Source organism: Astyanax mexicanus, unplaced genomic scaffold (assembly GCF_023375975.1).
Source record: "Astyanax mexicanus isolate ESR-SI-001 unplaced genomic scaffold, AstMex3_surface scaffold_43, whole genome shotgun sequence".
Taxonomy (NCBI): domain Eukaryota; kingdom Metazoa; phylum Chordata; class Actinopteri; order Characiformes; family Acestrorhamphidae; genus Astyanax; species Astyanax mexicanus.
The window spans coordinates 432378-460341 of NW_026040053.1; the positions used below are offsets into that span (position 1 = coordinate 432378).

The 27964-nt window shown below is 42.7% G+C and overlaps 1 protein-coding gene across 10 annotated transcripts in view; it reads left to right on the top strand.

Moving 5' to 3' along the window:
- Positions 1-27964, top strand: part of vps13c (vacuolar protein sorting 13 homolog C) — a 259753-nt gene that overhangs the window by 148957 nt on the left and 82832 nt on the right. For all 10 annotated transcript variants that reach the window (XR_007434232.1, XR_007434233.1, XM_049473672.1 and 7 more), the window contains 13 exons: positions 4067-4156; positions 5381-5536; positions 6122-6386; positions 7472-7632; positions 7866-7987; positions 10593-10890; positions 13483-13872; positions 15073-15177; positions 17336-17506; positions 17740-17865; positions 19321-19454; positions 20394-20520; positions 21541-21776. Coding sequence is in view for 8 of the 10 variants with exons in the window: in XM_049473672.1 (XP_049329629.1) it covers positions 4067-4156; positions 5381-5536; positions 6122-6386; positions 7472-7632; positions 7866-7987; positions 10593-10890; positions 13483-13872; positions 15073-15177; positions 17336-17506; positions 17740-17865; positions 19321-19454; positions 20394-20520; positions 21541-21776 (2381 nt within the window). In the remaining 2 variants the exon portion in view is untranslated. The remainder of the gene's footprint in view (positions 1-4066; positions 4157-5380; positions 5537-6121; positions 6387-7471; positions 7633-7865; positions 7988-10592; positions 10891-13482; positions 13873-15072; positions 15178-17335; positions 17507-17739; positions 17866-19320; positions 19455-20393; positions 20521-21540; positions 21777-27964) is intronic.

The window sequence follows — 27964 nt, forward strand, 5'->3', positions numbered from 1 at the left end:
TATAGTGTGTGTATAGTGTAGTGTGTGTATAGTGTAGTGTGTATAGTGTGTGTACAGTGTGTGTGTATATAGTGTGTGTACAGTGTGTGTATAGTGTAGTGTGTGTATAGTGTAGTGTGTGTACAGTGTGTGTGTGTATAGTGTGTGTATAGTGTGTGTACAGTGTGTGTGTGTATAGTGTGTGTATAGTGTGTGTATAGTGTAGTGTGTGTATAGTGTAGTGTGTGTATAGTGTGTGTGTATAGTGTGTGTACAGTGTGTGTTTAGTGTAGTGTGTGTATATAGTGTGTGTATAGTGTGTGTATAGTGTAGTGTGTGTATAGTGTGTGTACAGTGTGTGTGTGTGTATAGTGTGTGTATAGTGTGTGTATAGTGTAGTGTGTGTATAGTGTAGTGTGTGTATAGTGTAGTGTGTGTAAAGTGTAGTGTGTGTATAGTGTGTGTATAGTGTGTGTACAGTGTGTGTGTGTATAGTGTGTGTATAGTGTAGTGTGTGTATAGTGTGTGTACTGTGTGTGTGTGTATAGTGTAGTGTGTGTATAGTGTGTGTACTGTGTGTGTGTATAGTGGTTGTGTATAGTGTGTGTGTATATAGTGTGTGTATAGGGTAGTGTGTGTACAGTGTGTGTGTATAGTGGTTGTGTATAGTGTGTGTATAGTGTGTGTGTGTGTGTGTGTGTGTGTGTGTGTGTAGTGTGTGTATTGTGTGTATACTGTGTATTTAGTGTGTGTGTATATAGTGTATATAGTGTGTATAGTGTGTGTATACTGTGTATATAGTGTGTGTATAGTGTAGTGTGTATATAGTGTGTATATAGTGTGTGTATAGTGTGTGTGTACAGTGTGTGTGTATAGTGTGTGTATATAGTGTGTATAGTGTGTGTATACTGTGTATATAGTGTGTGTATAGTGTAGTGTGTATATAGTGTGTATATAGTGTGTGTATAGTGTGTGTGTACAGTGTGTGTGTATAGTGGTTGTGTATAGTGTGTGTGTATATAGTGTGTATAGTGTGTGTATACTGTGTATATAGTGTGTGTGTATATAGTGTGTGTATAGTGTAGTGTGTATATAGTGTGTATATAGTGTGTGTATAGTGTGTGTGTACAGTGTGTGTGTATAGTGGTTGTGTATAGTGTGTGTGTATATAGTGTGTATAGTGTGTGTATACTGTGTATATAGTGTGTGTGTATATAGTGTGTGTATAGTGTAGTGTGTATATAGTGTGTGTATAGTGTAGTGTGTATATAGTGTGTATATAGTGTGTGTATAGTGTGTGTATAGTGTGTGTGTACAGTGTGTGTATAGTGTGTGTATAGTGTGTGTGTATATAGTGTGTATAGTGTGTGTATACTGTGTATATAGTGTGTGTGTATAGTGTAGTGTGTATATAGTGTGTGTATAGTGTGTGTATAGTGTAGTGTGTATATAGTGTGTGTACAGTGTGTGTGTATAGTGGTTGTGTATAGTGGTTGTGTATAGTGTGTGTATACTGTGTATATAGTGTGTGTGTATAGTGTGTGTGTATAGTGGTTGTGTATAGTGTGTGTGTATATAGTGTGTATAGTGTGTGTATACTGTGTATATAGTGTGTATATAGTGTGTGTATATAGTGTGTGTATATAGTGTGTGTATATAGTGTGTGTATATAGTGTGTGTATATAGTGTGTGTGTATATAGTGTGTGTATATAGTGTGTGTATATAGTGTGTGTATATAGTGTGTGTATATAGTGTGTGTATATAGTGTGTGTGTATATAGTGTGTGTATATAGTGTGTGTATATAGTGTGTGTGTATATAGTGTGTGTGTATATAGTGTGTGTGTATATAGTGTGTGTATATAGTGTGTGTGTTAGTGTCACTCACTCCTGTTACTTTTTGTGTTTTGAGTAACAGAACTGAGAGTCAGTAACAGGAGTGTAAATGTTGCTTGTGTATATGATTCGTTGTACAGCCATAATGTGAATCAGTAATGTTCATTCCATTAAGTGTGTGTCTGTGTGTGTGATGTGTGTGTGTGTTTTATGTGTGTGTGTGTGTGTGTGTGTGTAATGTGTGTGTGTGTGTGTGTGTGTGTGATGTGTAATGTGTGTGTGTGTGTGTGTGTGTGTGTAATGTGTGTGTGTGTGTGTGTGTGATGTGTAATGTGTGTGTGTAATGTGTGTGTGTGTGTGTGTGATGTGTAATGTGTGTGTGTGTGTGTGTGTGTGTGTGATGTGTAATGTGTGTGTGTGATGTGTTTTATGTGTGTGTGTGTGTGTGTGTGTGTGTGTGTAATGTGTGTGTGTGTGTGTGTGTGATGTGTAATGTGTGTGTGTGTGTGTGTGTGTGTGTGTGTAATGTGTGTGTGTGTGTGTGTGATGTGTAATGTGTGTGTGTGTGTGTGTGTGTGTGTGTGTAATGTGTGTGTGTGTGTGTGTGTGATGTGTAATGTGTGTGTGTGTGTGTGTGTGTGATGTGTAATGTGTGTGTGTGTGTGTGTGTGATGTGTAATGTGTGTGTGTGATGTGTAATGTGTGTGTGTGATGTGTAATGTGTGTGTGTGTGTGTGTGTGTAATGTGTGTGTGTGTGTGTGTGTGATGTGTAATGTGTGTGTGTGTGTGTGTGATGTGTAATGTGTGTGTGTGTGTGTGTGTGTGTGTAATGTGTGTGTGTGTGTGTGTGTGATGTGTAATGTGTGTGTGTGTGTGTGTGTGTGATGTGTAATGTGTGTGTGTGTGTGTGTGTGTGTGTGTGTGTGTGTGTGTAATGTGTGTGTGTGTGTGTGTGTGATGTGTAATGTGTGTGTGTGTGTGTGTGTGTGTGTAATGTGTGTGTGTGTGTGTGTGATGTGTAATGTGTGTGTGTAATGTGTGTGTGTGTGTGTGTGTGATGTGTAATGTGTGTGTGTAATGTGTGTGTGTGTGTGTGTGTGATGTGTAATGTGTGTGTGTGTGTGTGTGTGTGTAATGTGTGTGTGTGTGTGTGTGTGTGTAATGTGTGTGTGTGTGTGTGTATGTGTGTGTGTGTGTGTGTGTGTGTGTGTGTGTAATGTGTGTGTGTAATGTGTGATGTGTGTGTGTAATGTGTGTGTGTGTGTGTGATGTGTGTGTGTGTGTGTGTGATGTGTAATGTGTGTGTGTGTGTGTGTGTGATGTGTGTGTGTGTGTGTGATGTGTGTGTGTGTGTGTGTGTGTGTGTGTGTAATGTGTGTGTGTGTGTGTGTGTGTGTGTGTGTGTAATGTGTGTGTGTGTGTGTGATGTGTGTGTGTGTGTGTGTGATGTGTAATGTGTGTGTGTAATGTGTGTGTGTGATGTGTAATGTGTGTGTGTGTGTGTGTGTGTGTGTGTGTAATGTGTGTGTGTGTGTGTGTGTGTGTGTGTGTGTAATGTGTGTGTGTGTGTGTGTGTGTGTGTGTGTAATGTGTGTGTGTGTGTGTGTGTGTGTGTGTGTAATGTGTGTGTGTGTGTGTGATGTGTGTGTGTGTGTGTGTGATGTGTAATGTGTGTGTGTAATGTGTGTGTGTGATGTGTAATGTGTGTGTGTGTGTGTGTGTGTGTGTGTGTGTGTGTGTGTGATGTGTAATGTGTGTGTGTGTGTGTGTGTAATGTGTGTGTGTGTGTGTGTGTGATGTGTAATGTGTGTGTGTGTGTGTGTGTGATGTGTAATGTGTGTGTGTGATGTGTTTTATGTGTGTGTGTGTGTGTGTAATGTGTGTGTGTGATGTGTAATGTGTGTGTGTGTGTGTGTGTGTGTGTGTGTAATGTGTGTGTGTGTGTGTGTGTGTGTGTGTGTGTGTGTAATGTGTGTGTGTGTGTGTGATGTGTGTGTGTAATGTGTGTGTGTGTGTGTGATGTGTGTGTGTGTGTGTGTGTGTGTGTGTAATGTGTGTGTGATGTGTGTGTAATGTGTGTGTGTGTGATGTGTGTGTGTGTGTGTGATGTGTGTGTGTGTGTGTGTGTGTGTGTGTAATGTGTGTGTGTGTGTGTGATGTGTGTGTAATGTGTGTGTGTGATGTGTGTGTGTAATGTGTGTGTGTGTGATGTGTGTGTAATGTGTGTGTGTGATGTGTGTGTGTGTTTCAGGTGAATTATTTTAATGAAGCTCATGCTGTTTGGGAGCCGCTGATTGAGAGAGTGGAGAGCGGCAAACGCAGATGGAACCTTACAGTACAGGTGAGTGCGTGTGTGTGTGTGTGTGTGTGTGTGTGTGTGTGTGTGTGTGTGTGTGTGTGCGCGTTAATTAATCAGATAATCGTTAATTAATTAAACAGATAATGTATGTTTTCAGACTGTTTTTTTTCTTTTATCAAAAAAGACTTTAATTTGTCCTTTAGTGCCTTAAATTTGTTGCATGAAAGACTCTGATAAAACTATATACAACAAAATAAAATAAATTATGGTGAAATGGTTATATATATATATATATATATATATATATATATATATATATATATATATATATATATAATGGCTTAAATATAAAAGAATCAGAACAGACAATAAAATATATTTAATAAAACAATATCTGAAAAATTATCTGGGATTTAATATGTTTAATTGCAAATAAAAGACTTCCATTAAGAAACAATATAAAATGGATTTATATAATACATAGTCTGATATGTCCTGTTCTAAACTCTACCCAACTAGAAACCTTGTATCACTTTCTTTTTGATTGCAACAGATCAAAGGAAGTATGGAATATGTTACATCAAATAAGTGATGCAATAAAAATGACTTAAGATCTAAAAGTAATAAAAAAACAGATTTTTTTTTTAAGAAAGCCTCACTGTTAAATTCCCACAGTGAAATTCTTTGGTTGATTATTTGCATAGTAAAATATAAACTATTTTTAAAAAACAAGATACTAAATTGTTATGGACGTATTAGTATTTTTAAGTTTTAAGTATTTTTAAACAGGTTATAACAGAGAACTCAAGAGGAAAATAACTATGGATATTTATTAGCAAAAAAGGTAAGCTAAGTGAACAAAACTGTAATAAAAAAAGACTTTTTTTTTTCAAAGTTAAACGAGTGCTGGATGTTAATCTACACAGATTTCTCTCCTGAAAACTCTTTATTTGGGCAAATAAAATGCTTCTATTTAACACCAAATTTCTCCAGCGCTTAGGCTGGAGCATTAGCATTAGCACTCCAGCAGTGCTAGCCGGGCTTGGCAGGGGGCTACAGTCTGTTAATACTCACCTCTGAACGAGGAAATAGTGAGTGCGGTTAGCGGCTAATGCTAATGCTGCTGCTGCTGCTCCAGCCTTAGTGCTGGAGAAACTTCAGTAAAAATGCAGCGTTATAACTGTGAAAAATATGCTAGTTGATAGTTTTTTTTATCTGATTTGATCAGCTGTGTGTGTGTGTGTGTGTGTGTGTGTGTGTGTATAGATGAAGAATAATCCGGTGAGGGAGAAGAGTCCGGTACCGGGGGATGATTTTGTGATGTTGCCAGATCCTCGCACTGCCATCAACATCTGCTCTAAAGACACCATGAACATCACCCTGTCCAAATGCTGCCTGAACGTCCTCCACAACCTCGCCCAGGTTCTCCACCCTCACACCACCCAAAACCTCCAACACACCCCTCAGCTCAACCTTCAACCAACTCACTTCTCAATTCAACTAGCATAATTTCTGGAGTTTTATCTTGTTTATCTTGGTAACAGAAAACACAGGAGCTCCACTGACTGAGTACAACCTAGACAGACGCCAACAGTCAGACGTTCATCGCTATCTCGGTAACACAGGCGCCGTGCCGAGCCGAGCGTACACCCCCACTTATTACACACACATGAACACACAGCAGCACAAACCCAACTTTTACATCAACAATAAACAGAATAGTAAATAAAATAACATTGCTGTTCCCGTAAATGAGCTGCTGGAGCTCCTTCACAGCGTCAACCAGCAGCTCAGTTTCCTCTGCTGAGAAGAGTTTGTTGAACACGTCCAGGTAGCTGCACAGTTACAATAGCAATCCACCAAAGACAGAGCTGATTGCCGAGTTGATATACTATAGCTAACCCCTGCTCTACTGCTGTTCTGCTCGAATGTTAATAGTAATTAATATATTAATGATATGTAAATTTATAATAAGTGTAATTGTTTTAATCTGTGTTTGATTGACAGGCTTTCTCCGAGGGCACCGCCTCCTCGTTTGATCACTCTCTGAAGGAGAAAGCTCCGTTCACCATCAGGAACGCTCTGGGAATCCCGCTGATCCTCCAGCACAGCGCCAACCTGCGCATCGCTGACTCCGCCTCCCGCGGAAAACTGCACCACGTGGGCGTGGCCCAGAGCGTGGATCTGGAGTATTCTATATTCGAGTCTTCAGCTCGAGGACGACTGTCCGCCCTGCAGAGACAAGAGAGCTGCCTCTTCAACCTCAGCATCGGTCTGACTCCGCCCCCTTTTAATCTGCAGCTACATCACCTGATTCATTACCTGACTCCGCCCCCTTTTAATCTGCTGCTACATCACCTAATTCATTACCTGACTCCGCCCCCTTTAATACTGCAGCTACATCACCTGATTCATTACTGATTTTAGAGTTTAGATCAGCCCAAAAAGTCAGTTTTAAACCTCATTTAAACCTCACGTTTTAGTTAAAACTGAGCCGTTTTAGTGAATATTGCTGTAAAACTGAGCTTTTTAAATAAATTTTAGCTTAAAAACTGAACTTTTCTAGTGAGTAGAGCATTAAAACAGCTTTTTCAATAAATTCTGTAGTGCGTCAAAACTGATCTTATTTTATGGTTATAAGTGTGGGCGGTGTGTGTGATTATGGTTAAGATTATGGATTTTTAAGTAAGTAGAGTGTTCAAACTGAGTTTTTTTTTTAGTAAGTATAGCATTAAAACTGATCTGTTTTGGTAAGCAGAACATTATTTTTTAGCGAGTTAAAATAGGTAGAGCATTAAAACTAATCTTGTTTAGTAAGTAAAGTGTTAAAACTGATTTTTTAAAATAGGTAGAGCATTAAAACTGATCTTTTGTAGGAAGTAGAGCATTAAAACTGAGCTTTTTCAGTGAGAAGAACTTTAAAACTGATCTTCTGTAGTAAGTATAGAGTTAAAACTGAGCTATTTCAGTAAGTGGAATGTTAAAACTGATCTTTTGTATTAAGTCGATCATCTTTTTAGTAGTTATAGTGTTAAAATCAATCTGTTTCAGTAAGTGGAATGTTAAAACTGATATTTTGTAGTCAGTAGAGCTTTAAAACTGTATAGATTTTAAATCTGATCTTTTGTAAGTGGAATGTTAAAACTGATATTTTGTTGTTAGTATAGATTTTAAGTCTTATTTTTATAGTTAGCATAGATTTTAAATCTGATTTTTTTGTAGTTAGCATAGATTTTAAGTCTGATTTTTTTTGTATAGATTTTAAGTCTGATATTTTGTAGTTAGTATAGATTTTAAGTCTGATTTTATTGTATTTAGTATAGATTTTAAGTGTTGTTGGTGTGGGTGTGTGCGCAGTGCCCGAGGGCTACAGCGAGATCTCGGGGATCCCGGTGGATAAGCCGGGCCGGCGGTTGTATAACGTGAGGAAGCCGGGGCTGGAGGAGTCGGTGTCGGTGCTGCTGCAGATTAACGCCTCCGAGGGAAATAAAGTCATCACTGTGAGATCACCACTACAGGTACAGCGTCCAATCAGATCACCTGCACAGCTCAACAGCCAATCACTGCTCTTCCTGCTAACATGTAACCATTTGTTAAATATTATTAATCTCATTTTGTGAGGAAAAGGTCAGGAGACCCCTCATCACCAGAGTATAAATATGATTATAAAGACAGTACTGATATATAAAATAGTAAAATCAGTACAGAACTGTGATAAATGTGATTTTAATGTGATTTTTCTGGTGTGTAGATTAAGAATCATTTCTCGGTTCCGTTCTCCATTCTGAAATATTCTCCGGAGCTGGGAGGACTGGTGAACGTCGGCGTCGCCGAGCCCGAAAAAGAGTCTCACGTCACGCTGGACTCCTACAGGTACAGCTTTCACCCGCGTGTGATTAGTGAGTGTAATAGTGAGTGTGATTAGTGAGTGTGATTAGTGAGTGTGATTAGTGAGTGTAAATAGTGAGTGTAAATAGTGAGTGTGATTAGTGAGTGTGATTAGTGAGTGTGATTAGTGAGTGTAAATAGTGAGTGTGATTAGTGAGTGTGATTAGTGAGTGTAAATAGTGAGTGTGATTAGTGAGTGTAATAGTGAGTGTGATTAGTGAGTGTGATTAGTGAGTGTGATTAGTGAGTGTGATTAGTGAGTGTAAATAGTGAGTGTAATAGTGAGTGTGATTAGTGAGTGTAAATAGTGAGTGTGATTAGTGAGTGTGATTAGTGAGTGTAATAGTGAGTGTGATTAGTGAGTGTGATTAGTGAGTGTAAATAGTGAGTGTGATTAGTGAGTGTAATAGTGAGTGTGATTAGTGAGTGTAATAGTGAGTGTGATTAGTGAGTGTGATTAGTGAGTGTAATAGTGAGTGTGATTAGTGAGTGTAATAGTGAGTGTGATTAGTGAGTGTAATAGTGAGTGTAAATAGTGAGTGTGATTAGTGAGTGTAAATAGTGAGTGTGATTAGTGAGTGTAAATAGTGAGTGTGATTAGTGAGTGTAATAGTGAGTGTAAATAGTGAGTGTGATTAGTGAGTGTAATAGTGAGTGTGATTAGTGAGTGTAAATAGTGAGTGTGATTAGTGAGTGTAATAGTGAGTGTGATTAGTGAGTGTAATAGTGAGTGTGATTAGTGAGTGTGATTAGTGAGTGTAAATAGTGAGTGTGATTAGTGAGTGTAAATAGTGAGTGTGATTAGTGAGTGTAAATAGTGAGTGTGATTAGTGAGTGTAATAGTGAGTGTAATAGTGAGTGTGATTAGTGAGTGTAAATAGTGAGTGTGATTAGTGAGTGTGATTAGTGAGTGTGATTAGTGAGTGTGATTAGTGAGTGTGATTAGTGAGTGTAAATAGTGAGTGTGATTAGTGAGTGTGATTAGTGAGTGTAATAGTGAGTGTGATTAGTGAGTGTAATAGTGAGTGTAATAGTGAGTGTAAATAGTGAGTGTGATTAGTGAGTGTAATAGTGAGTGTGATTAGTGAGTGTAATAGTGAGTGTGATTAGTGAGTGTGATTAGTGAGTGTGATTAGTGAGTGTAAATAGTGAGTGTGATTAGTGAGTGTAAATGGTGAGTGTGATTAGTGAGTGTAAATAGTGAGTGTGATTAGTGAGTGTAATAGTGAGTGTGATTAGTGAGTGTAAATAGTGAGTGTGATTAGTGAGTGTAAATAGTGAGTGTGATTAGTGAGTGTAATAGTGAGTGTAATAGTGAGTGTGATTAGTGAGTGTAATAGTGAGTGTGATTAGTGAGTGTAAATAGTGAGTGTGATTAGTGAGTGTAATAGTGAGTGTGATTAGTGAGTGTGATTAGTGAGTGTAAATAGTGAGTGTAAATAGTGAGTGTGATTAGTGAGTGTAAATAGTGAGTGTGATTAGTGAGTGTAAATAGTGAGTGTGATTAGTGAGTGTAAATAGTGAGTGTGATTAGTGAGTGTAATAGTGAGTGTGATTAGTGAGTGTAATAGTGAGTGTGATTAGTGAGTGTAAATAGTGAGTGTGATTAGTGAGTGTAATAGTGAGTGTGATTAGTGAGTGTGATTAGTGAGTGTAATAGTGAGTGTAATAGTGAGTGTGATTAGTGAGTGTAAATAGTGAGTGTGATTAGTGAGTGTAAATAGTGAGTGTGATTAGTGAGTGTAAATAGTGAGTGTAAATAGTGAGTGTGATTAGTGAGTGTAAATAGTGAGTGTGATTAGTGAGTGTAAATAGTGAGTGTAAATAGTGAGTGTGATTAGTGAGTGTGATTAGTGAGTGTAAATAGTGAGTGTGATTAGTGAGTGTAAATAGTGAGTGTGATTAGTGAGTGTGATTAGTGAGTGTAAATAGTGAGTGTAAATAGTGAGTGTAAATAGTGAGTGTGATTAGTGAGTGTGATTAGTGAGTGTAAATAGTGAGTGTGATTAGTGAGTGTGATTAGTGAGTGTGATTAGTGAGTGTGATTAGTGAGTGTGATTAGTGAGTCTAAATAGTGAGTGTGATTAGTGAGTGTGATTAGTGAGTGTAAATAGTGAGTGTAAATAGAGAGTTGTGTGATTAGTGTTTGTGTGTGTGTAATTAGAGTATACGTAATTATAGTATGCGTAATTTGAGTATGCGTAATTAAATGCACAATTTGGGTGTGAATAACGTGTGTGAGTAATTTAAATATGTTATTAGAGTATGTGTAATTAAAGTTAGTGAAATTTATGTGTGCATTATTTGAGTCTGTGTAATTATAGTGTGCATAATTACAGTATTTGTAACTAGAATATATGTAATTGATGTGTATAATTAGTTTGCGTAACTAGTGTGTAATTATAGTGTGTGTAATTTTAGTGTTTGTAATGATAGTGTGTGTATTTATAGTATGTAATTTGTGTATGTGTAATTTCAGTATGTGTAATTGATATGTGTGTAACTATAGTGTGTAATTTTAGTATCTGTAATTTGAGTATGTGTAATTGATGTGTGTGTAATTATACTGTGTGTGTGGTTTGTGCTGCAGGTGTCAGTTGTTCGTACTGCCGGTCGGTTGTTTGGAGGGTCAGTACCGTCAGTCGACGAAGTGCATCGCGTGGAAGGAGCAGGTTCACGTGAGTTCGGAGGTTCGCTCGGTGCTGCAGTGCCCGGCGCACGACAGCAGCTTCCTGCCGCTGGTGGTAAACACGCTCGCCGTGCCGGACGACCTGAGCCACATCACCAGCCACGGCGAGGGAGACTGGGACCCCGCCTACGTCATCCACCTCCACCCGCCGGTGACCGTCAGGAACCTGCTGCCCTACTCCATCCGCTACCTGCTGGAGGTACCAAACAACTGCTCTATTCTACTGTACACTGCTCTATTCTACTGTACACCGCTCTACTCTACTGTACACCGCTCTACTCTACTGTACACCGCTCTACTCTACTGTACCACTTCTCTATTTAACTGTTCACTGCTCTATTTAACTGTTCACTGCTCTATTCTACTGTACACCGCTCTACTCTACTGTACCACTGCTCTATTCTACTGTACACCGCTCTACTCTACTGTACACCACTCTACTCTACTGTACCACTTCTCTATTTAACTGTTCACTGCTCTATTCTACTGTACACCGCTCTACTCTACTGTACACCGCTCTACTCTACTGTACAACGCTCTACTCTACTGTACCACTTCTCTATTTAACTGTTCACTGCTCTATTCTACTGTACATTGCTCTATTCTACAGCACACTGCTCTATTCTTCTGTACACCGCTCTACTCTACTGTACCACTGCTCTATTCTACTGTACACTACTCTACTGTACACCGCTCTACTCTACTGTACACCGCTCTACTCTACTGTACCACTTCTCTATTTAACTGTTCACTGCTCTATTCTACTGTACACCGCTCTACTCTACTGTACACCGCTCTACTCTACTGTACACCGCTTTACTCTACTGTACCACTTCTCTATTTAACTGTTCACTGCTCTATTTAACTGTTCACTGCTCTATTCTACTGTACACCGCTCTACTCTACTGTACCACTGCTCTATTCTACTGTACACCGCTCTACTCTACTGTACACCACTCTACTCTACTGTACCACTTCTCTATTTAACTGTTCACTGCTCTATTCTACTGTACACCGCTCTACTCTACTGTACACCGCTCTACTCTACTGTACACTACTCTACTGTACACCGCTCTACTCTACTGTACACCGCTCTACTCTACTGTACCACTTCTCTATTTAACTGTTCACTGCTCTATTCTACTGTACATTGCTCTACTCTACAGCACACTGCTCTATTCTTCTGTACACCGCTCTACTCTACTGTACCACTGCTCTATTCTACTGTACACCGCTCTAATCTACTGTACCACTTCTCTATTTAACTGTTCACTGCTCTATTCTACTGTACACCGCTCTACTCTACTGTACCACTGCTCTATTCTACTGTACACCGCTCTACTCTACTGTACACCACTCTACTCTACTGTACCACTTCTCTATTTAACTGTTCACTGCTCTATTCTACTGTACACCGCTCTACTCTACTGTACACCGCTCTACTCTACTGTACACCGCTCTACTCTACTGTACCACTTCTCTATTTAACTGTTCACTGCTCTATTCTACTGTACATTGCTCTACTCTACAGCACACTGCTCTATTCTTCTGTACACCGCTCTACTCTATTGTACCACTGCTCTATTCTACTGTACACCGCTCTAATCTACTGTACCACTTCTCTATTTAACTGTTCACTGCTCTATTCTACTGTACACCGCTCTACTCTACTGTACCACTGCTCTATTCTACTGTACACCGCTCTACTCTACTGTACACCACTCTACTCTACTGTACCACTTCTCTATTTAACTGTTCACTGCTCTATTCTACTGTACACCGCTCTACTCTACTGTACACCGCTCTACTCTACTGTACAACGCTCTACTCTACTGTACCACTTCTCTATTTAACTGTTCACTGCTCTATTCTACTGTACATTGCTCTATTCTACAGCACACTGCTCTATTCTTCTGTACACCGCTCTACTCTACTGTACCACTGCTCTATTCTACTGTACACCGCTCTACTCTACTGTACACCGCTCTACTCTACTGTACACCGCTCTACTCTACTGTACCACTTCTCTATTTAACTGTTCACTGCTCTATTCTACTGTACACCGCTCTACTCTACTGTACACCGCTCTACTCTACTGTACACCGCTCTACTCTACTGTACCACTTCTCTATTTAACTGTTCACTGCTCTATTCTACTGTACATTGCTCTACTCTACTGTACCCCTGTTCTATTCTAGTGTACACTGCTCTATTCTACTGTACACTACTTTATTCTACACTCTACATTGCTCTACTTTACACTACCCTCACTCTACTCTCGCTCTAAATCGTGTTACCTCACCTTTACTTCACTCTACTTCACTCTACCTCACTCTACATCACTGTACCTCACTCTGCTTCACTCTAACCTCACTCTACCCTCATTCTACTCTACTCTACCTCACTGTACTTCACTCTACCTCACTCTTCATCACTGTACCTCACTCTGCTTCACTCTAACCTCACTCTACCCTCATTCTACTCTACTCTACCTCACTGTACTTCACTCTACCTCACTCTTCATCACTGTACCTCACTCTGCTTCACTCTAACCTCACTCTACCCTCATTCTACTCTACTCTACCATCACTATACTTCACTCTACCTCACTTTATTTCACTCTAACCTCACTCTACCTCACTCTTCTTCATTCTACTATGTCATGTGATCTGATTACAGTCTGCAGTGTGTAGAGCTCCCTCTGTTGGTGATTATGTGGATTGCAGTTTTATTTTTTGGTGTGTTATTGTGAGATATTAAATCTCTCTTTTTCTGGCTGTGTGTTTCTCAGGGTTCTGCTGAGTTCCAGGAGCTGCAGGAGGGCGGCACGGCGGACGTCCTGAACGCTTCCATCAGCGGGGAGATCATGGAGCTGGTGCTGGTGAAGTATCAGGGCCGGAACTGGAACAGCCACGTGAAGATCCGCCCGGACGTCCCCGAGTTCTTCCCCGTCTGCTTCACCAGCGACAGCAGTGAGCAGCTCACCGTGGACGTGTGCCTGCACGTGTCCCGCGCCGCCGGCAGGATGGTCCTGTCCGTCTTCAGCCCCTACTGGATCATCAACAAGACGTCCCGCGTCCTGCAGTACCGAGCGGAGGACACCTACGTCAAACATCCCTCAGACTTCAGAGACGTCATCCTGTTCTCCTTCAGGAAGAAGAACATTTTCAGCAAGAACAAAGTGAGTCCAGCTATACAGCCTGATACGATATATTACATTTCAGCAGCTGATTCCTCCTTTATCTCATTTTATAAACATGTCCAGGTTGAGACATTAGTAATTCTATATCAATATCAATATCATAAATTTACAAACTGTACTAAAGCTAGAGCATCTGAGTTCCTGTTTTTCTTTTTTCCTCATGATATGATGCTTTTTCCCCAGTCTCTTATAAACATTAGAGGAAAGATAAATTAGAATTAAATAACTAAATCTATTATCAAGCAAATGTACTACAGAGTACATGTTACTGCACTTAGAATCCTGTAATTTACCCAAAAATCATCAGAGCTCCTTATAATTCGGTGCTCCTTATGTATGAATTCTATCAGTCAGGTATTAAGGAGCAGTTTAGTTCTCCAGCACAGAGACTGGAGCAGCATTAGCATTAGCCGCTAACTGTTATTTCCCTGTTGGAGATGAGTATATATCACTAATATATATATATATTATATATATATATATATATATATATATATATATATATATATATATATATATATATATATATATATATATATATATAATACAATATATAAGCTACGTAGGACGGACTGCTAGCTAATTTCGCCCAGACTTACCCAAACACTCAGGGTTCCTCAGTGTAGTGCTGTTGAGTGCCATTTACTAGTGCTAACTGCAGCTAGCACTAGCGGTTAGCTGCTAATGCTAATGTTAATGCTGCTGCCCCTAGCCTTAGTGTAAGTCTGGAAATCTAATCTTACTGTTAATAAACAGAAGCACTTTACTCACCAAATAAACAGTTTTCAGGAGAGAAATCTGTGTAGATTAACATCCAGCACTCGATTAACTTTAAAAGAAAATGTTTTATTTTTAAGCATTACAGTTTTTTTTACTTAGCTTAGCTTTACAGCTTTACTGAATTAGAAGGAAAACATGGCGACGCCTCTGTTCCTTACTAGTCTTGCATAGTGCGCCTAATAATCCAGTGCACCTTATAGTGCGAAAAATACAGTAGAAGCATTATGCAGAATATTAAGCTCAGTAATTTTGAGAAGGGGCATCAGATCTGGATCAAGGACCTGGATATGTATAACTCATATAACATTACAGTAGTTCAGGTGATGTTGGAGTAATGTGTGGTAATGTAATGTTATGAGTGCTGCATGTGATTAATCACATGTCTCTCTGTGTTTATAGCTGCAGCTGTGCGTCTCCACCAGCTCCTGGTCTGAAGGATTCTCTCTGGATACTGTGGGGAGTTACGGCTGCGTCCGCTGCCCCGACAAAACCATGGACTACCTGGTGAGAATCTGTAGTACCTGCAGAACGGTACTCTGAGAGGAACTCTGAGTGTATCTCTGAGTGTGGTTTTAAGTGGAACTCTGAAAGTAACTCTTGGGCGTAACTCTGAGCGTTACTCTGAGCGTTACTCTGAGCGTTACTCTGAGCGTATCTCTTGAGCGTAACTCTTGAGTGTAACTCTTGAGCCTAACTCTGTGCGTAACTCTGTGCGTAACTCTTGAGCGTAACTCTTGAGTGTAACTCTTGAGCGTAACTCTTGAGCGTAACTCTTAGCGTAACTCTTGAGCGTTACTCTTAGCGTAACTCTTAGCGTAACTCTTGAGCATAACTCTGAGCGTTACTCTGAGCGTAACTCTGAGCGTTACTCTGAGCGTTACTCTGAGCGTAACTCTTGAGCGTAACTCTTAGCGTAACTCTTGAGCCTAACTCTGAGCGTTACTCTGAGCGTATCTCTTGAGTGTAACTCTTGAGCGTAACTCTTGAGCGTAACTCTTGGGCGTAACTCTTGAGTGTAACTCTTGAGCGTTACTCTGAGCGTTACTCTGAGCGTTACTCTGAGCGTAACTCTTGAGCGTAACTCTTAGCGTAACTCTTGAGCGTAACTCTTAGCGTAACTCTTGAGCATAACTCTGAGCGTTACTCTGAGCGTAACTCTTAAGCGTAACTCTGAGCGTAACTCTTGAGCATAACTCTGAGCGTTACTCTGAGCGTAACTCTTGAGCGTAACTCTGAGCGTAACTCTTGAGCATAACTCTGAGCGTTACTCTGAGCGTAACTCTTGAGCGTAACTCTGAGCGTAACTCTTGAGCGTAACTCTTAGCGTAACTCTTGAGCATAACTCTGAGCGTTACTCTTGAGCGTAACTCTTGAGCGTAACTCTTAGCGTAACTCTTGAGCATAACTCTGAGCGTTACTCTGAGCGTAACTCTGAGCGTTACTCTGAGCGTTACTCTGAGCGTAACTCTTGAGCGTAACTCTTGAGCTTAACTCTTGAGCTTAACTCTTGAGCGTAACTCTGAGCGTAACTCTGAGCGTTACTCTTGAGCGTTACTCTTGAGAGTAACTCTTGAGCGTAACTCTGAGGCGTAACTCTTGGGCGTTACTCTGAGCGTAACTCTTGAGCGTAACTCTTGAGTGTAACTCTGTGCGTAACTCTTGAGCGTAACTCTTGAGCGTAACTCTTGAGTGTAACTCTTGAGTGTAACTCTTGAGCGTAACTCTTGGGCGTTACTCTGAGCGTAACTCTTGAGCGTAACTCTTGAGCGTAACTCTTGAGCGTAACTCTTGAGCGTAACTCTTGAGTGTAACTCTGAGGCGTTACTCTGAGTGTAACTCTTGAGTGTATCTCTTGAGTGTAACTCTTGAGTGTAACTCTTGAGCGTAACTCTGAGCGTAACTCTGAGTGTAACTCTTGAGTGTAACTCTTGAGCGTTACTCTGAGTGTAACTCTTGAGTGTAACTCTTGAGCGTTACTCTGAGTGTAACTCTTGAGCGTAACTCTTGAGCGTAACTCTTGAGCGTAACTCTTAGCGTAACTCTTGAGCATAACTCTGAGCGTTACTCTGAGCGTTACTCTGAGCGTAACTCTTGAGCGTAACTCTTAGCGTAACTCTTGAGCATAACTCTGAGCGTTACTCTGAGCGTAACTCTGAGCGTTACTCTGAGCGTAACTCTTGAGCGTAACTCTTGAGCGTAACTCTTGAGCGTAACTCTGAGCGTAACTCTGAGCGTTACTCTGAGCGTAACTCTGAGCGTAACTCTGAGCGTAACTCTGAGCGTTACTCTTGAGCGTAACTCTGAGCGTAACTCTGAGCGTAACTCTGAGCGTTACTCTTGAGCGTTACTCTTGAGCGTAACTCTTGAGCGTAACTCTTGAGCGTAACTCTTGAGCGTAACTCTTGGGCGTAACTCTTGAGCGTAACTCTTGGGCGTTACTCTGAGCGTAACTCTTGAGCGTAACTCTTGAGCGTAACTCTGTGCGTAACTCTTGAGCGTAACTCTTGAGCGTAACTCTTGAGTGTAACTCTTGAGCGTAACTCTTGAGCGTAACTCTTGAGCGTAACTCTTGAGCGTAACTCTTGAGCGTAACTCTGAGCGTAACTCTGAGCGTTACTCTGAGCGTTACTCTGATGTATTTAATGTTTTTGGTGTGTTGTAGGTGGGCGTGAGCATCCAGATGAGCAGTTTTAATCTGACGCGGATCGTGACGATGAGTCCGTTCTACACGCTGGTGAATAAATCCTCGTTTGAGCTGGAGGTGGGGGAGGTGCAGAACGACATGGGGAACGGGAACGTCAGCGGGAAGTGGCACTACATCTCCTCTAAAGAGGTACTGTGAGCACGCTCAGTGCACTACTTTATAAACTTGTTTTCTTTGCATTATTTGAGGTCTGAAAGTTCTGCATCTTTTTTGTTATTTCAGACATTTCTCATTTTCTGTAAATAAATGCTCTAAATGAGAATATTTTTATTTGGAATTTGGGAGAAATGTTGTCTGTAGTTTATAGAATAAAACAACAATGTTCATTTTAGTGAAAGGTAATTGTACACTGTGTGTTTTAGTGTTTGCCGCTGTGGCCGGAGTCGGGGACGGGGAAGTTGTGTGTTCGGGTGGTCGGATCTGAATCCGCCTCCAAATCTTTCTTCTTCAATAAGCAGGATAACGGGACTCTGCTGAGTATGGAGCAGGTCAGTGTTCACCTCACCTCTTTACCACACACTGATTCAGCTTCCTGAAATAAAATAAAAGAGCTTTATTATCGTCCTGTGAGCTGCTTATATATATTTTGTATTATTCCCGGGACGGTGGGACAGTGTTAGTCTGGAGCCCTGATAGAGACGCAGGAAGACACAGTAAATCAGATTAGCTTATCTAATGCTACTATCCTAGTCCTGTACAGCTCATAAAACTTCCTGCATCATCACCTTTAACACGGGCACATACTCCAAATTACAGATGAATTACTGTATTGTTCGCACTGTAAGGCGCACTATCAATAAACGTCTGTTTTTTTTGGTCTATTTTCATACATAAGGCGCACCAGATTATAAGGTGCATTATAAGAGACACTATAGGAAAAACTTTATTTCAGCAGGTCTCGTCGCTGGGTGAGGCGACGCTAACTAAGTTAAGTAAAGCCGAGCTAAATAAACAAAACTGTAATAAAAAAGTCTTTATTTAAACAAGTGCTGGATGTTAATCTACATTAAGAGATTTCTCCTCTGAAACTGTTTATTTCGGTGAGTAAAGAGCTTCAGTTTATTTGCAGTAAGCTTAGATTCACAAATTACTCCAGCACTAAGGTGAGCATTAGCATTAGTGGCTAATCGCTTGCGGGAGATATTAGCTCACAGTTTGTCCCATGTAGCTTGCTTTAATACAATAAACACAGACCACAGTTCGATATATATACCTCTGAACGGCAAAAGAGTTAGCGCGGTTAGCCGTTAATGCTAATGCTGCTGCAGCAGTGCTAGCTGGGGTTAGCAGCAGGCTACAGGCAGATAAAACTCACCTCTAATAGAGACGCAGAAAGCATCAGCAAATCACATTAACTCAGCTAACGGTACTATTCTAGTCCTGCACAGCTGTAGCATTCTGCTTCATCATCATCTTTAAATAACCTGAGTGAAATAATGAACAGGTGATCGTTAACAGGTGATCGTTAACAGGTGATCGTTAACAGGTGATCGTTAACAGGTGATCGTTAACAGGTGATCGTTACCAGGCGATCGTAACAGGTGATCGTTAACAGGTGATCGTTAACAGGCGATTGTTACCAGGCGATCGTTAACAGGCGATTGTTACCAGGCGATTGTTACCAGGCGATTGTTACCAGGCGATTGTTAACAGGTGATCGTTAACAGGTGATCGTTAACAGGCGATTGTTACCAGGCGATTGTTAACAGGCGATTGTTAACAGGCGATTGTTACCAGGCGATTGTTAACAGGCGATTGTTAACAGGCGATTGTTACCAGGCGATTGTTAACAGGCGATTGTTAACAGGCGATTGTTACCAGGCGATTGTTACCAGGCGATTGTTACCAGGCGATTGTTACCAGGCGATTGTTACCAGGCGATTGTTAACAGGTGATCGTTAACAGGTGATCGTTATTAATCGTATGGTTTTATCTGATCTCAGTTTGGGGGGATCATCGTAGACGTGAACATCTCAGATCACTCCACCGTCATCAGCTTCACTGACTACTACGACGGAGCCGCTCCCGCCCTGCTGGTTAACCACACCCCCTGGGTCACGATCTCCTTCCGCCAGAGGTCAGCTCCGCCCCCTGTGTGTGTGTGTGTGTGTGTGTGTGTGTGTGTGTGTGTGTGTGTGAGAGAAATAGGCCTCTGTGTAACACCATATTTATACCCCAGGGAAACAGGAAGTGATGAATTACTGATTAAAGGTTCCTAGATACTTTGATCCAGTTTATAAACTCCAGTAGAAATGACATAAATGGTTCAAATACATTTATTTTCAAGAAATTGTTATGGGCCAATAATATAATTTAAAAATATTTTTTATTCACAGTTAAAGGTTGCTTTTTTCTATTTTAAGACTGACATTATGCTTCTGCAATTAAATAAAATGTATTTTTTAAAGCTTTTCACAAATTTTAAAGGGTGCCAGTAATTACGGACAATGAAACTGAAACACCTGTCATCATTTTAGTGTGGGATTTTAGGTTTCATGGCTAAATTGGAGCAGCCTGGTGTTCAATCTTCATTAATTGCACATTGCACCAGTAAGAGCAGAGTGTGAAGGTTCAATTAGCAGGGTAAGAGCACAGTTCTGCTCTAAATATTACAATGCACACAACATTATGGGAGACATACCAGAGTTCAAAAGAGGACAAATTGTTGGTGCACGTCTTGCTGGAGCATCTGTGACCAAGACAGCAAGTCTTTGTGATGCATCAAGAGCCACGGTATCCAGGGTAATGTCAGCATACCACCAAGAAGAACCAACCACATCCAACAGGATTAACTGTGGACGCTGTAAGAGGAAGCTGTCTGAAAGGGATGTTCGGGTGCTAACCCGGATTGTATCCAAATAACATAAAACCACGGCTGATCAAATCACGCAGAATTCAATGTTCACCTCAATGTGTGTGTGTATAATTGTGTGTGTATATATAATGTGTATGTGTGTGTATATAATGTGTGTGTGTATATATAATGTGTATGTAATGTGTGTGTGTGTATATACAGTGGGTGTGAGGCGTCTCGGGAGCTGAATCCGGGTGAGGCTCAGCGGTTTGCGTGGGATGATCCGGCGGGGGTGAGGAAGCTGTGCTGGACGTGTCAGGGTCACAGCGGGGAGCTGGATCTGATCAAAGTAAGACATTTACATTTTTATAAATTATACAGGTATTATAATCATTATTTTATCGAATTACACGTGTTACACAATTAGTAATATATTCTGTGATACTTGATATGTCACAATACAATTCTCTACGATACTTCACAGCATCTGTGTTATTAAAGAGGATAAAATACTCTTAAATAATCAAATACCAGAAATTATGTATTTATATATACAGCTCTAGAAAAAAATAAGAGAGCAGTTAAAAATGATGAGTTTCTTTGATTTTACCAAATATAAAACCTCTGGAATATAATCAAGAGGAAGATGGATGATCACAAACCATCAAACCACCAAACTGAACTGCTTGAATTTTTACACCAGGAGTAAAGCAGCATAAAGTTATCCAAAAGCAGTGTGTAAGACTGGTGGAGGAGAACATGATGCCAAGATGCATGAAATTAAAACTGTGATTAAAAACCAGGGTTATTCCACCAAATATTGATTATTTCTGAACTCTTAAAACTTTATGAATATGAACTTGTTTTCTTTGTATTATTTGAGGTCTGAAAGCTCTGCATCTTTTTTGTTATTTCAGTCATTTCTCATTTTCTGTAAATAAATGCTCTAAATGAGAATATATTTATTTGTAATTTGGGAGAAATGTTGTCTGTAGTTTATAGAATAAAACAACAATGTTCATTTTACTCAAATATAAACCTATAAATAGCAAAATCAGAGAAACTGATTCTCTCTATTCATTTGATTATAGTGCCGTCATGTGGAGTAATGAAGCAGTACATTTAATAAGTTTAATTGGGGGCGGGGCTTAAGTCCATAAATCCATATTTAACACCACTTATTGTTTGTGTCACCAACAAAAACCATACAATATATTGCAGTATGGATATTTTGTCCCACCCCAAGTAATGACAGTCAGAATGATTAAAACTCTTTGATGTGGAGTGTATGATGGTATTTTGCGTGTGGCGTATTAAAGTGTGTGTAACAGTATATTGTGTGTGTGTGGTGTGTGTGTGTTGTGTTCAGGACGAGTGTGGGCAGTTCGCGTGTGACTCTCTGGCTCAGGTTCACTGGGTGTCGTTTCTGGACGGGCGTCAGCGTGTGCTGCTGTTCACCGAGGACGTGGCGGTGGTGACTAAAGCCCGGCAGGCGGAGGAGCTGGAGCAGATCCAGCAGGAGATCACCATCTCCCTGCAGAACCTCGGCCTGTCCCTCATCAACAACCACAACCGACACGAGATCGCCTACATCGGCATCACCAGGTCAATAATCACACCTACAAACACACTGACACACCTTATATATAAACCCCTTACTGACAAGATACACACCTACTGAATGAGTGACTGACAGACGGGTGGAATGACAGATGGAAAATTATTGCGATACAAAACAATATCGTATGATAAGTCGATGACATAGTTATCACAACAGGCCTAGTACAGACAGAATGACTGATGGAATAACAGATGAACGAAATAACTGACTGACAGAAGGAATAACAGACAGACAGATGAACGGAATGACTGACGGATGACTGTGAGTAGCAGCAGGTGGTCTGTGGATGTGTCTGTGGTCTGAGCTGGTCTGTATATGTGTCTGTGGATGTGTCTGTGGTCTGTGGATGTGTCTGTGGATGTGTCTGTGGTCTGTGGATGTGTCTGTGGTCTGTGGATGTGTCTGTGGTCTGTGCTGGTCTGTGGATGTGGTGTGTGGATGTGTCTGTGGTGTGTGGATGCATCTGTGGTCTGAGCTGGTCTGTTTATGTGTCTGTGGATGTGTCTGTGGTCTGTGGATGTGTCTGTGGTCTGTGGATGTGTCTGTGGTCTGTGGATGTATCTGTGGTCTGTGGATGTGTCTGTGGTCTGTGGATGTGTCTGTGGTCTGTCAGGGTTTCCCCCAGGATTTCCTTGAAGGTGCGGTGGCAGGACCCCCCGGTTGGGAACCGATAATTTATATCACGTTAATGATATCACGATATAACACAATTACACATGTTTCCAGTTATTTTCTTTATTTCCAACTGTCACTGAAAAATGCCCACTTAAAACAAAAAGTTGCAAAAAGTAGGTTTCTTTAAAATAAATCCTTATTGTTCTTTTTTCAGATACGGTAAACGTAAAAGTGTGCAACACAAAATGTTAAATTATACATATCAATATCTTTAATCTTTAATTTAATTACAATAAAATGTTTACTGGACCGTGAAAACAAATGCATCACAGAGCTGTTCTAGGGTGCCTCTATTCTAGGGCCCTACATCCTTGCTTTATGACAGCTCCAGAAACAGAAACATAGCGTGATTTTCACTCCACCAGGTGAGTGAGCCTGAGTGGACACCTGCGTAAGTTGAAGCTGTTTAATCACTGTTTAATTCATCTCTCTCTCTCGCGCGCGCATTATGTTTCAGTCTCTCTCTCTCTCTCTCTCTCTCTCTCTCGCATTATGTTTCAGTCTCTCTCTCTCGCTATTTACAGGCGCGCTCTCGCTCTCTCTCTCTCTCTCGCGTTATGTTTCAGTCTCTCTCTCTCTCTCGCATTATGTTTCAGTCTCTCTCTCTCGCTATTTACAGGCGCGCTCTCGCTCTCTCTCTCTCTCTCGCGTTATGTTTCAGTCTCTCTCTCTCTCTCGCATTATGTTTCAGTCTCTCTCTCTCGCTATTTACAGGCGCGCTCTCGCTCTCTCTCTCTCTCTCGCGTTATGTTTCAGTCTCTCTCTCTCGCTGTGTCCTATACTCACACTCTCTCTCTCGCGCGCGCGTTATGTTGGCACTGCATGACTAACTACCGATTTCCACCCCCGAAGTTCAACACATGGCTGACGGAATTATTCCCCCCTAAATTTAGCTCCGGCAAATTTAAGACATTTTGGTTGAAATTTTAAGACAAAATAAGACTTTTCAAGGCCTTATTTGACAAAAATGAAATTTAATACCATTTAAGACTTTTTAAGGACCCGCGGCCACCCTGCTACATGTGCAGGACTGGAACACAGCTGTGCGTTTAGGAATTACGGCTAGAGAAGCCCTCACCTGTAGCCTCCCGAAATAGATGCAACATGCGAAACCAGCCGTGTTGTGTAGGCTACGTCTACAACATATTACCGATATAACCCTTGAACAATGTTCAACAACTTGTTCACAAATATAAAAAAACATCATTTCAGCGCCACATACCTCGGATTCAGTTGTCCAGTTTGACAGCCGGTGTCCTGTCGAGATGATCAAATTCCAGTGTCAGAAACGAGAGAGGGCGGGGCAACGCTGATCAAGCGCGGGAAAAACGCCGGGCTCCGAATTTTCACGAAGGGTGGCGGGGAAGAACGAAGGCGTGGCGGACCGCCGCACTGAAATGAACGTGGCGGAAACCCTGGTCTGTGGATGTGTCTGTGGTCTGTGGATGTGTCTGTGGTCTGTGGATGTGTCTGTGGATGTGTCTGTGGATGTGTCTGTGGTCTGTGCTGGTGTGTGGATGTGTCTGTGGTCTGTTCTGGTCTGTTGATGTGTCTGTGCTGGTCTGTGTCTGTGGTCTGTGCTGGTCTGTGTCTGTGGTCTGTGAATGTGTCTGTGGATGTGTCTGTGGTCTGTGGATGTGTCTGTGGTCTGTGGATGTGTCTGTGGTCTGTGCTGGTCTGTGGATGTGTCTGTGGTCTGTGCTGGTCTGTGGTCTGAGGATGTGTCTGTGGTTTGTGCTGGTCTGTGGTCTGTGGATGTGTCTGTGGTCTGTGCTGGTCTGTGGTCTGAGGATGTGTCTGTGGTCTGTGCTGGTCTGTGGTCTGTGGATGTGTCTGTGGTCTGTGGATGTGTCTGTGGTCTGTGCTGGTCTGTGGATGTGTCTGTGGTCTGTGCTGGTCTGTGGTCTGAGGATGTGTCTGTGGTCTGTGCTGGTCTGTGGTCTGTGCTGGTCTGTGGTCTGTGCTGGTCTGTGGTCTGTGGATGTGTCTGTGCTGGTCTGTGGTATGAGCTGGTCTGTGTATGTGTCTGTGGTCTGTGGATGTGTCTGTGGTCTGTGGATGTGTCTGTGGTCTGTGCTGGTCTGTGGATGTGTCTGTGGTCTGTGTCTGTGGTCTGTGCTGGTCTGTGTCTGTGGTCTGTGAATGTGTCTGTGGATCTGTCTGTGGTCTGTGGATGTGTCTGTGGTCTGTGGATGTGTTTGTGGATGTGTCTGTGGTCTGTGGATGTGTCTGTGGATGGGTCTGTAGATGTGTCTGTGGTCTGTGGATGTGTCTGTGGTCTGTGCTGGTCTGTGGTCTGAGGATGTGTCTGTGGTCTGTGCTGGTCTGTGGTCTGTGGATGTGTCTGTGGTCTGTGGATGTGTCTGTGGTCTGTGGATGTGTCTGTGGTCTGTGGATGTGTCTGTGGATGTGTCTGTGGATGTGTCTGTGGTCTGTGCTGGTCTGTGGTCTGTGCTGGTGTGTGGATGTGTCTGTGGTCTGTTCTGGTCTGTTGATGTGTCTGTGCTGGTCTGTGTCTGTGGTCTGTGCTGGTCTGTGTCTGTGGTCTGTGAATGTGTCTGTGGATGTGTCTGTGGTCTGTGGATGTGTCTGTGGTCTGTGGGTGTGTCTGTGGATGGGTCTGTAGATGTGTCTGTGGTCTGTGGATGTGTCTGTGGTCTGTGCTGGTCTGTGGTCTGAGGATGTGTCTGTGGTCTGTGCTGGTCTGTGGTCTGTGGATGTGTCTGTGGTCTGTGGATGTGTCTGTGGTCTGTGCTGGTCTGTGGATGTGTCTGTGGTCTGTGCTGGTCTGTGGTCTGAGGATGTGTCTGTGGTTTGTGCTGGTCTGTGGTCTGTGGATGTGTCTGTGCTGGTCTGTGGTCTGTGCTGGTCTGTGGTCTGAGGATGTGTCTGTGGTCTGTGCTGGTCTGTGGTCTGTGGATGTGTCTGTGGTCTGTGGATGTGTCTGTGGTCTGTGCTGGTCTGTGGATGTGTCTGTGGTCTGTGCTGGTCTGTGGTCTGAGGATGTGTCTGTGGTCTGTGCTGGTCTGTGGTCTGTGCTGGTCTGTGGTCTGTGCTGGTCTGTGGTCTGTGGATGTGTCTGTGCTGGTCTGTGGTATGAGCTGGTCTGTGTATGTGTCTGTGGTCTGTGGATGTGTCTGTGGTCTGTGGATGTGTCTGTGGTCTGTGCTGGTCTGTGGATGTGTCTGTGGTCTGTGTCTGTGGTCTGTGCTGGTCTGTGTCTGTGGTCTGTGAATGTGTCTGTGGATCTGTCTGTGGTCTGTGGATGTGTCTGTGGTCTGTGGATGTGTTTGTGGATGTGTCTGTGGTCTGTGGATGTGTCTGTGGATGGGTCTGTAGATGTGTCTGTGGTCTGTGGATGTGTCTGTGGTCTGTGCTGGTCTGTGGTCTGAGGATGTGTCTGTGGTCTGTGCTGGTCTGTGGTCTGTGGATGTGTCTGTGGTCTGTGGATGTGTCTGTGGTCTGTGGATGTGTCTGTGGTCTGTGGATGTGTCTGTGGATGTGTCTGTGGATGTGTCTGTGGTCTGTGCTGGTCTGTGGTCTGTGCTGGTGTGTGGATGTGTCTGTGGTCTGTTCTGGTCTGTTGATGTGTCTGTGCTGGTCTGTGTCTGTGGTCTGTGCTGGTCTGTGTCTGTGGTCTGTGAATGTGTCTGTGGATGTGTCTGTGGTCTGTGGATGTGTCTGTGGTCTGTGGATGTGTCTGTGGTCTGTGGGTGTGTCTGTGGATGGGTCTGTAGATGTGTCTGTGGTCTGTGGATGTGTCTGTGGTCTGTGCTGGTCTGTGGTCTGAGGATGTGTCTGTGGTCTGTGCTGGTCTGTGGTCTGTGGATGTGTCTGTGGTCTGTGGATGTGTCTGTGGTCTGTGCTGGTCTGTGGATGTGTCTGTGGTCTGTGCTGGTCTGTGGTCTGAGGATGTGTCTGTGGTTTGTTCTGGTCTGTGGTCTGTGGATGTGTCTGTGCTGGTCTGTGGTCTGTGCTGGTCTGTGGTCTGAGGATGTGTCTGTGGTCTGTGCTGGTCTGTGGTCTGTGGATGTGTCTGTGGTCTGTGGATGTGTCTGTGGTCTGTGCTGGTCTGTGGATGTGTCTGTGGTCTGTGCTGGTCTGTGGTCTGAGGATGTGTCTGTGGTCTGTGCTGGTCTGTGGTCTGTGCTGGTCTGTGGTCTGTGCTGGTCTGTGGTCTGTGGATGTGTCTGTGCTGGTCTGTGGTATGAGCTGGTCTGTGTATGTGTCTGTGGTCTGTGGATGTGTCTGTGGTCTGTGGATGTGTCTGTGGTCTGTGCTGGTCTGTGGATGTGTCTGTGGTCTGTGTCTGTGGTCTGTGCTGGTCTGTGTCTGTGGTCTGTGAATGTGTCTGTGGATGTGTCTGTGGTCTGTGGATGTGTCTGTGGTCTGTGGATGTGTTTGTGGATGTGTCTGTGGTCTGTGGATGTGTCTGTGGATGGGTCTGTAGATGTGTCTGTGGTCTGTGGATGTGTCTGTGGTCTGTGCTGGTCTGTGGTCTGAGGATGTGTCTGTGGTCTGTGCTGGTCTGTGGTCTGTGGATGTGTCTGTGGTCTGTGGATGTGTCTGTGGTCTGTGGATGTGTCTGTGGTCTGTGGATGTGTCTGTGGATGTGTCTGTGGTCTGTGCTGGTCTGTGGTCTGTGCTGGTGTGTGGATGTGTCTGTGGTCTGTTCTGGTCTGTTGATGTGTCTGTGCTGGTCTGTGTCTGTGGTCTGTGCTGGTCTGTGTCTGTGGTCTGTGAATGTGTCTGTGGATGTGTCTGTGGTCTGTGGATGTGTCTGTGGTCTGTGGATGTGTCTCTGGTCTGTGGATGTTTCTGTGGATGTGTCTGTGGTCTGTGGATGTGTCTGTGGATGGGTCTGTAGATGTGTCTGTGGTCTGTGGATGTGTCTGTGGTCTGTGCTGGTCTGTGGTCTGAGGATGTGTCTGTGGTCTGTGGATGTGTCTGTGGTCTGTGCTGGTCTGTGGATGTGTCTGTGGTCTGTGCTGGTCTGTGGTCTGAGGAGGTGTCTGTGGTCTGTGCTGGTCTGTGGTCTGTGCTGGTCTGTGGTCTGTGGATGTGTCTGTGCTGGTCTGTGGTCTGTGCTGGTCTGAGGATGTGTCTGTGGTCTGTGCTGGTCTGTGGTCTGTGGATGTGTCTGTGGTCTGTGCTGGTCTGTGGATGTGTCTGTGGTCTGTGCTGGTCTGTGGTCTGAGGATGTGTCTGTGGTCTGTGCTGGTCTGTGGTCTGTGCTGGTCTGTGGTCTGTTGATGTGTCTGTGCTGGTCTGTGGTATGAGCTGGTCTGTGTATGTGTCTGTGGTCTGTGGATGTGTCTGTGGTCTGTGGATGTGTCTGTGGTCTGTGCTGGTCTGTGGATGTGTCTGTGGTCTGTGCTGGTCTGTGGTCTGAGGATGTGTCTGTGGTCTGTGCTGGTCTCTGGTCTGTGGATGTGTCTGTGGTCTGTGCTGTTCTCTGGTCTGTGGATGTGTCTGTGGTCTGAGGATGTGTCTGTGG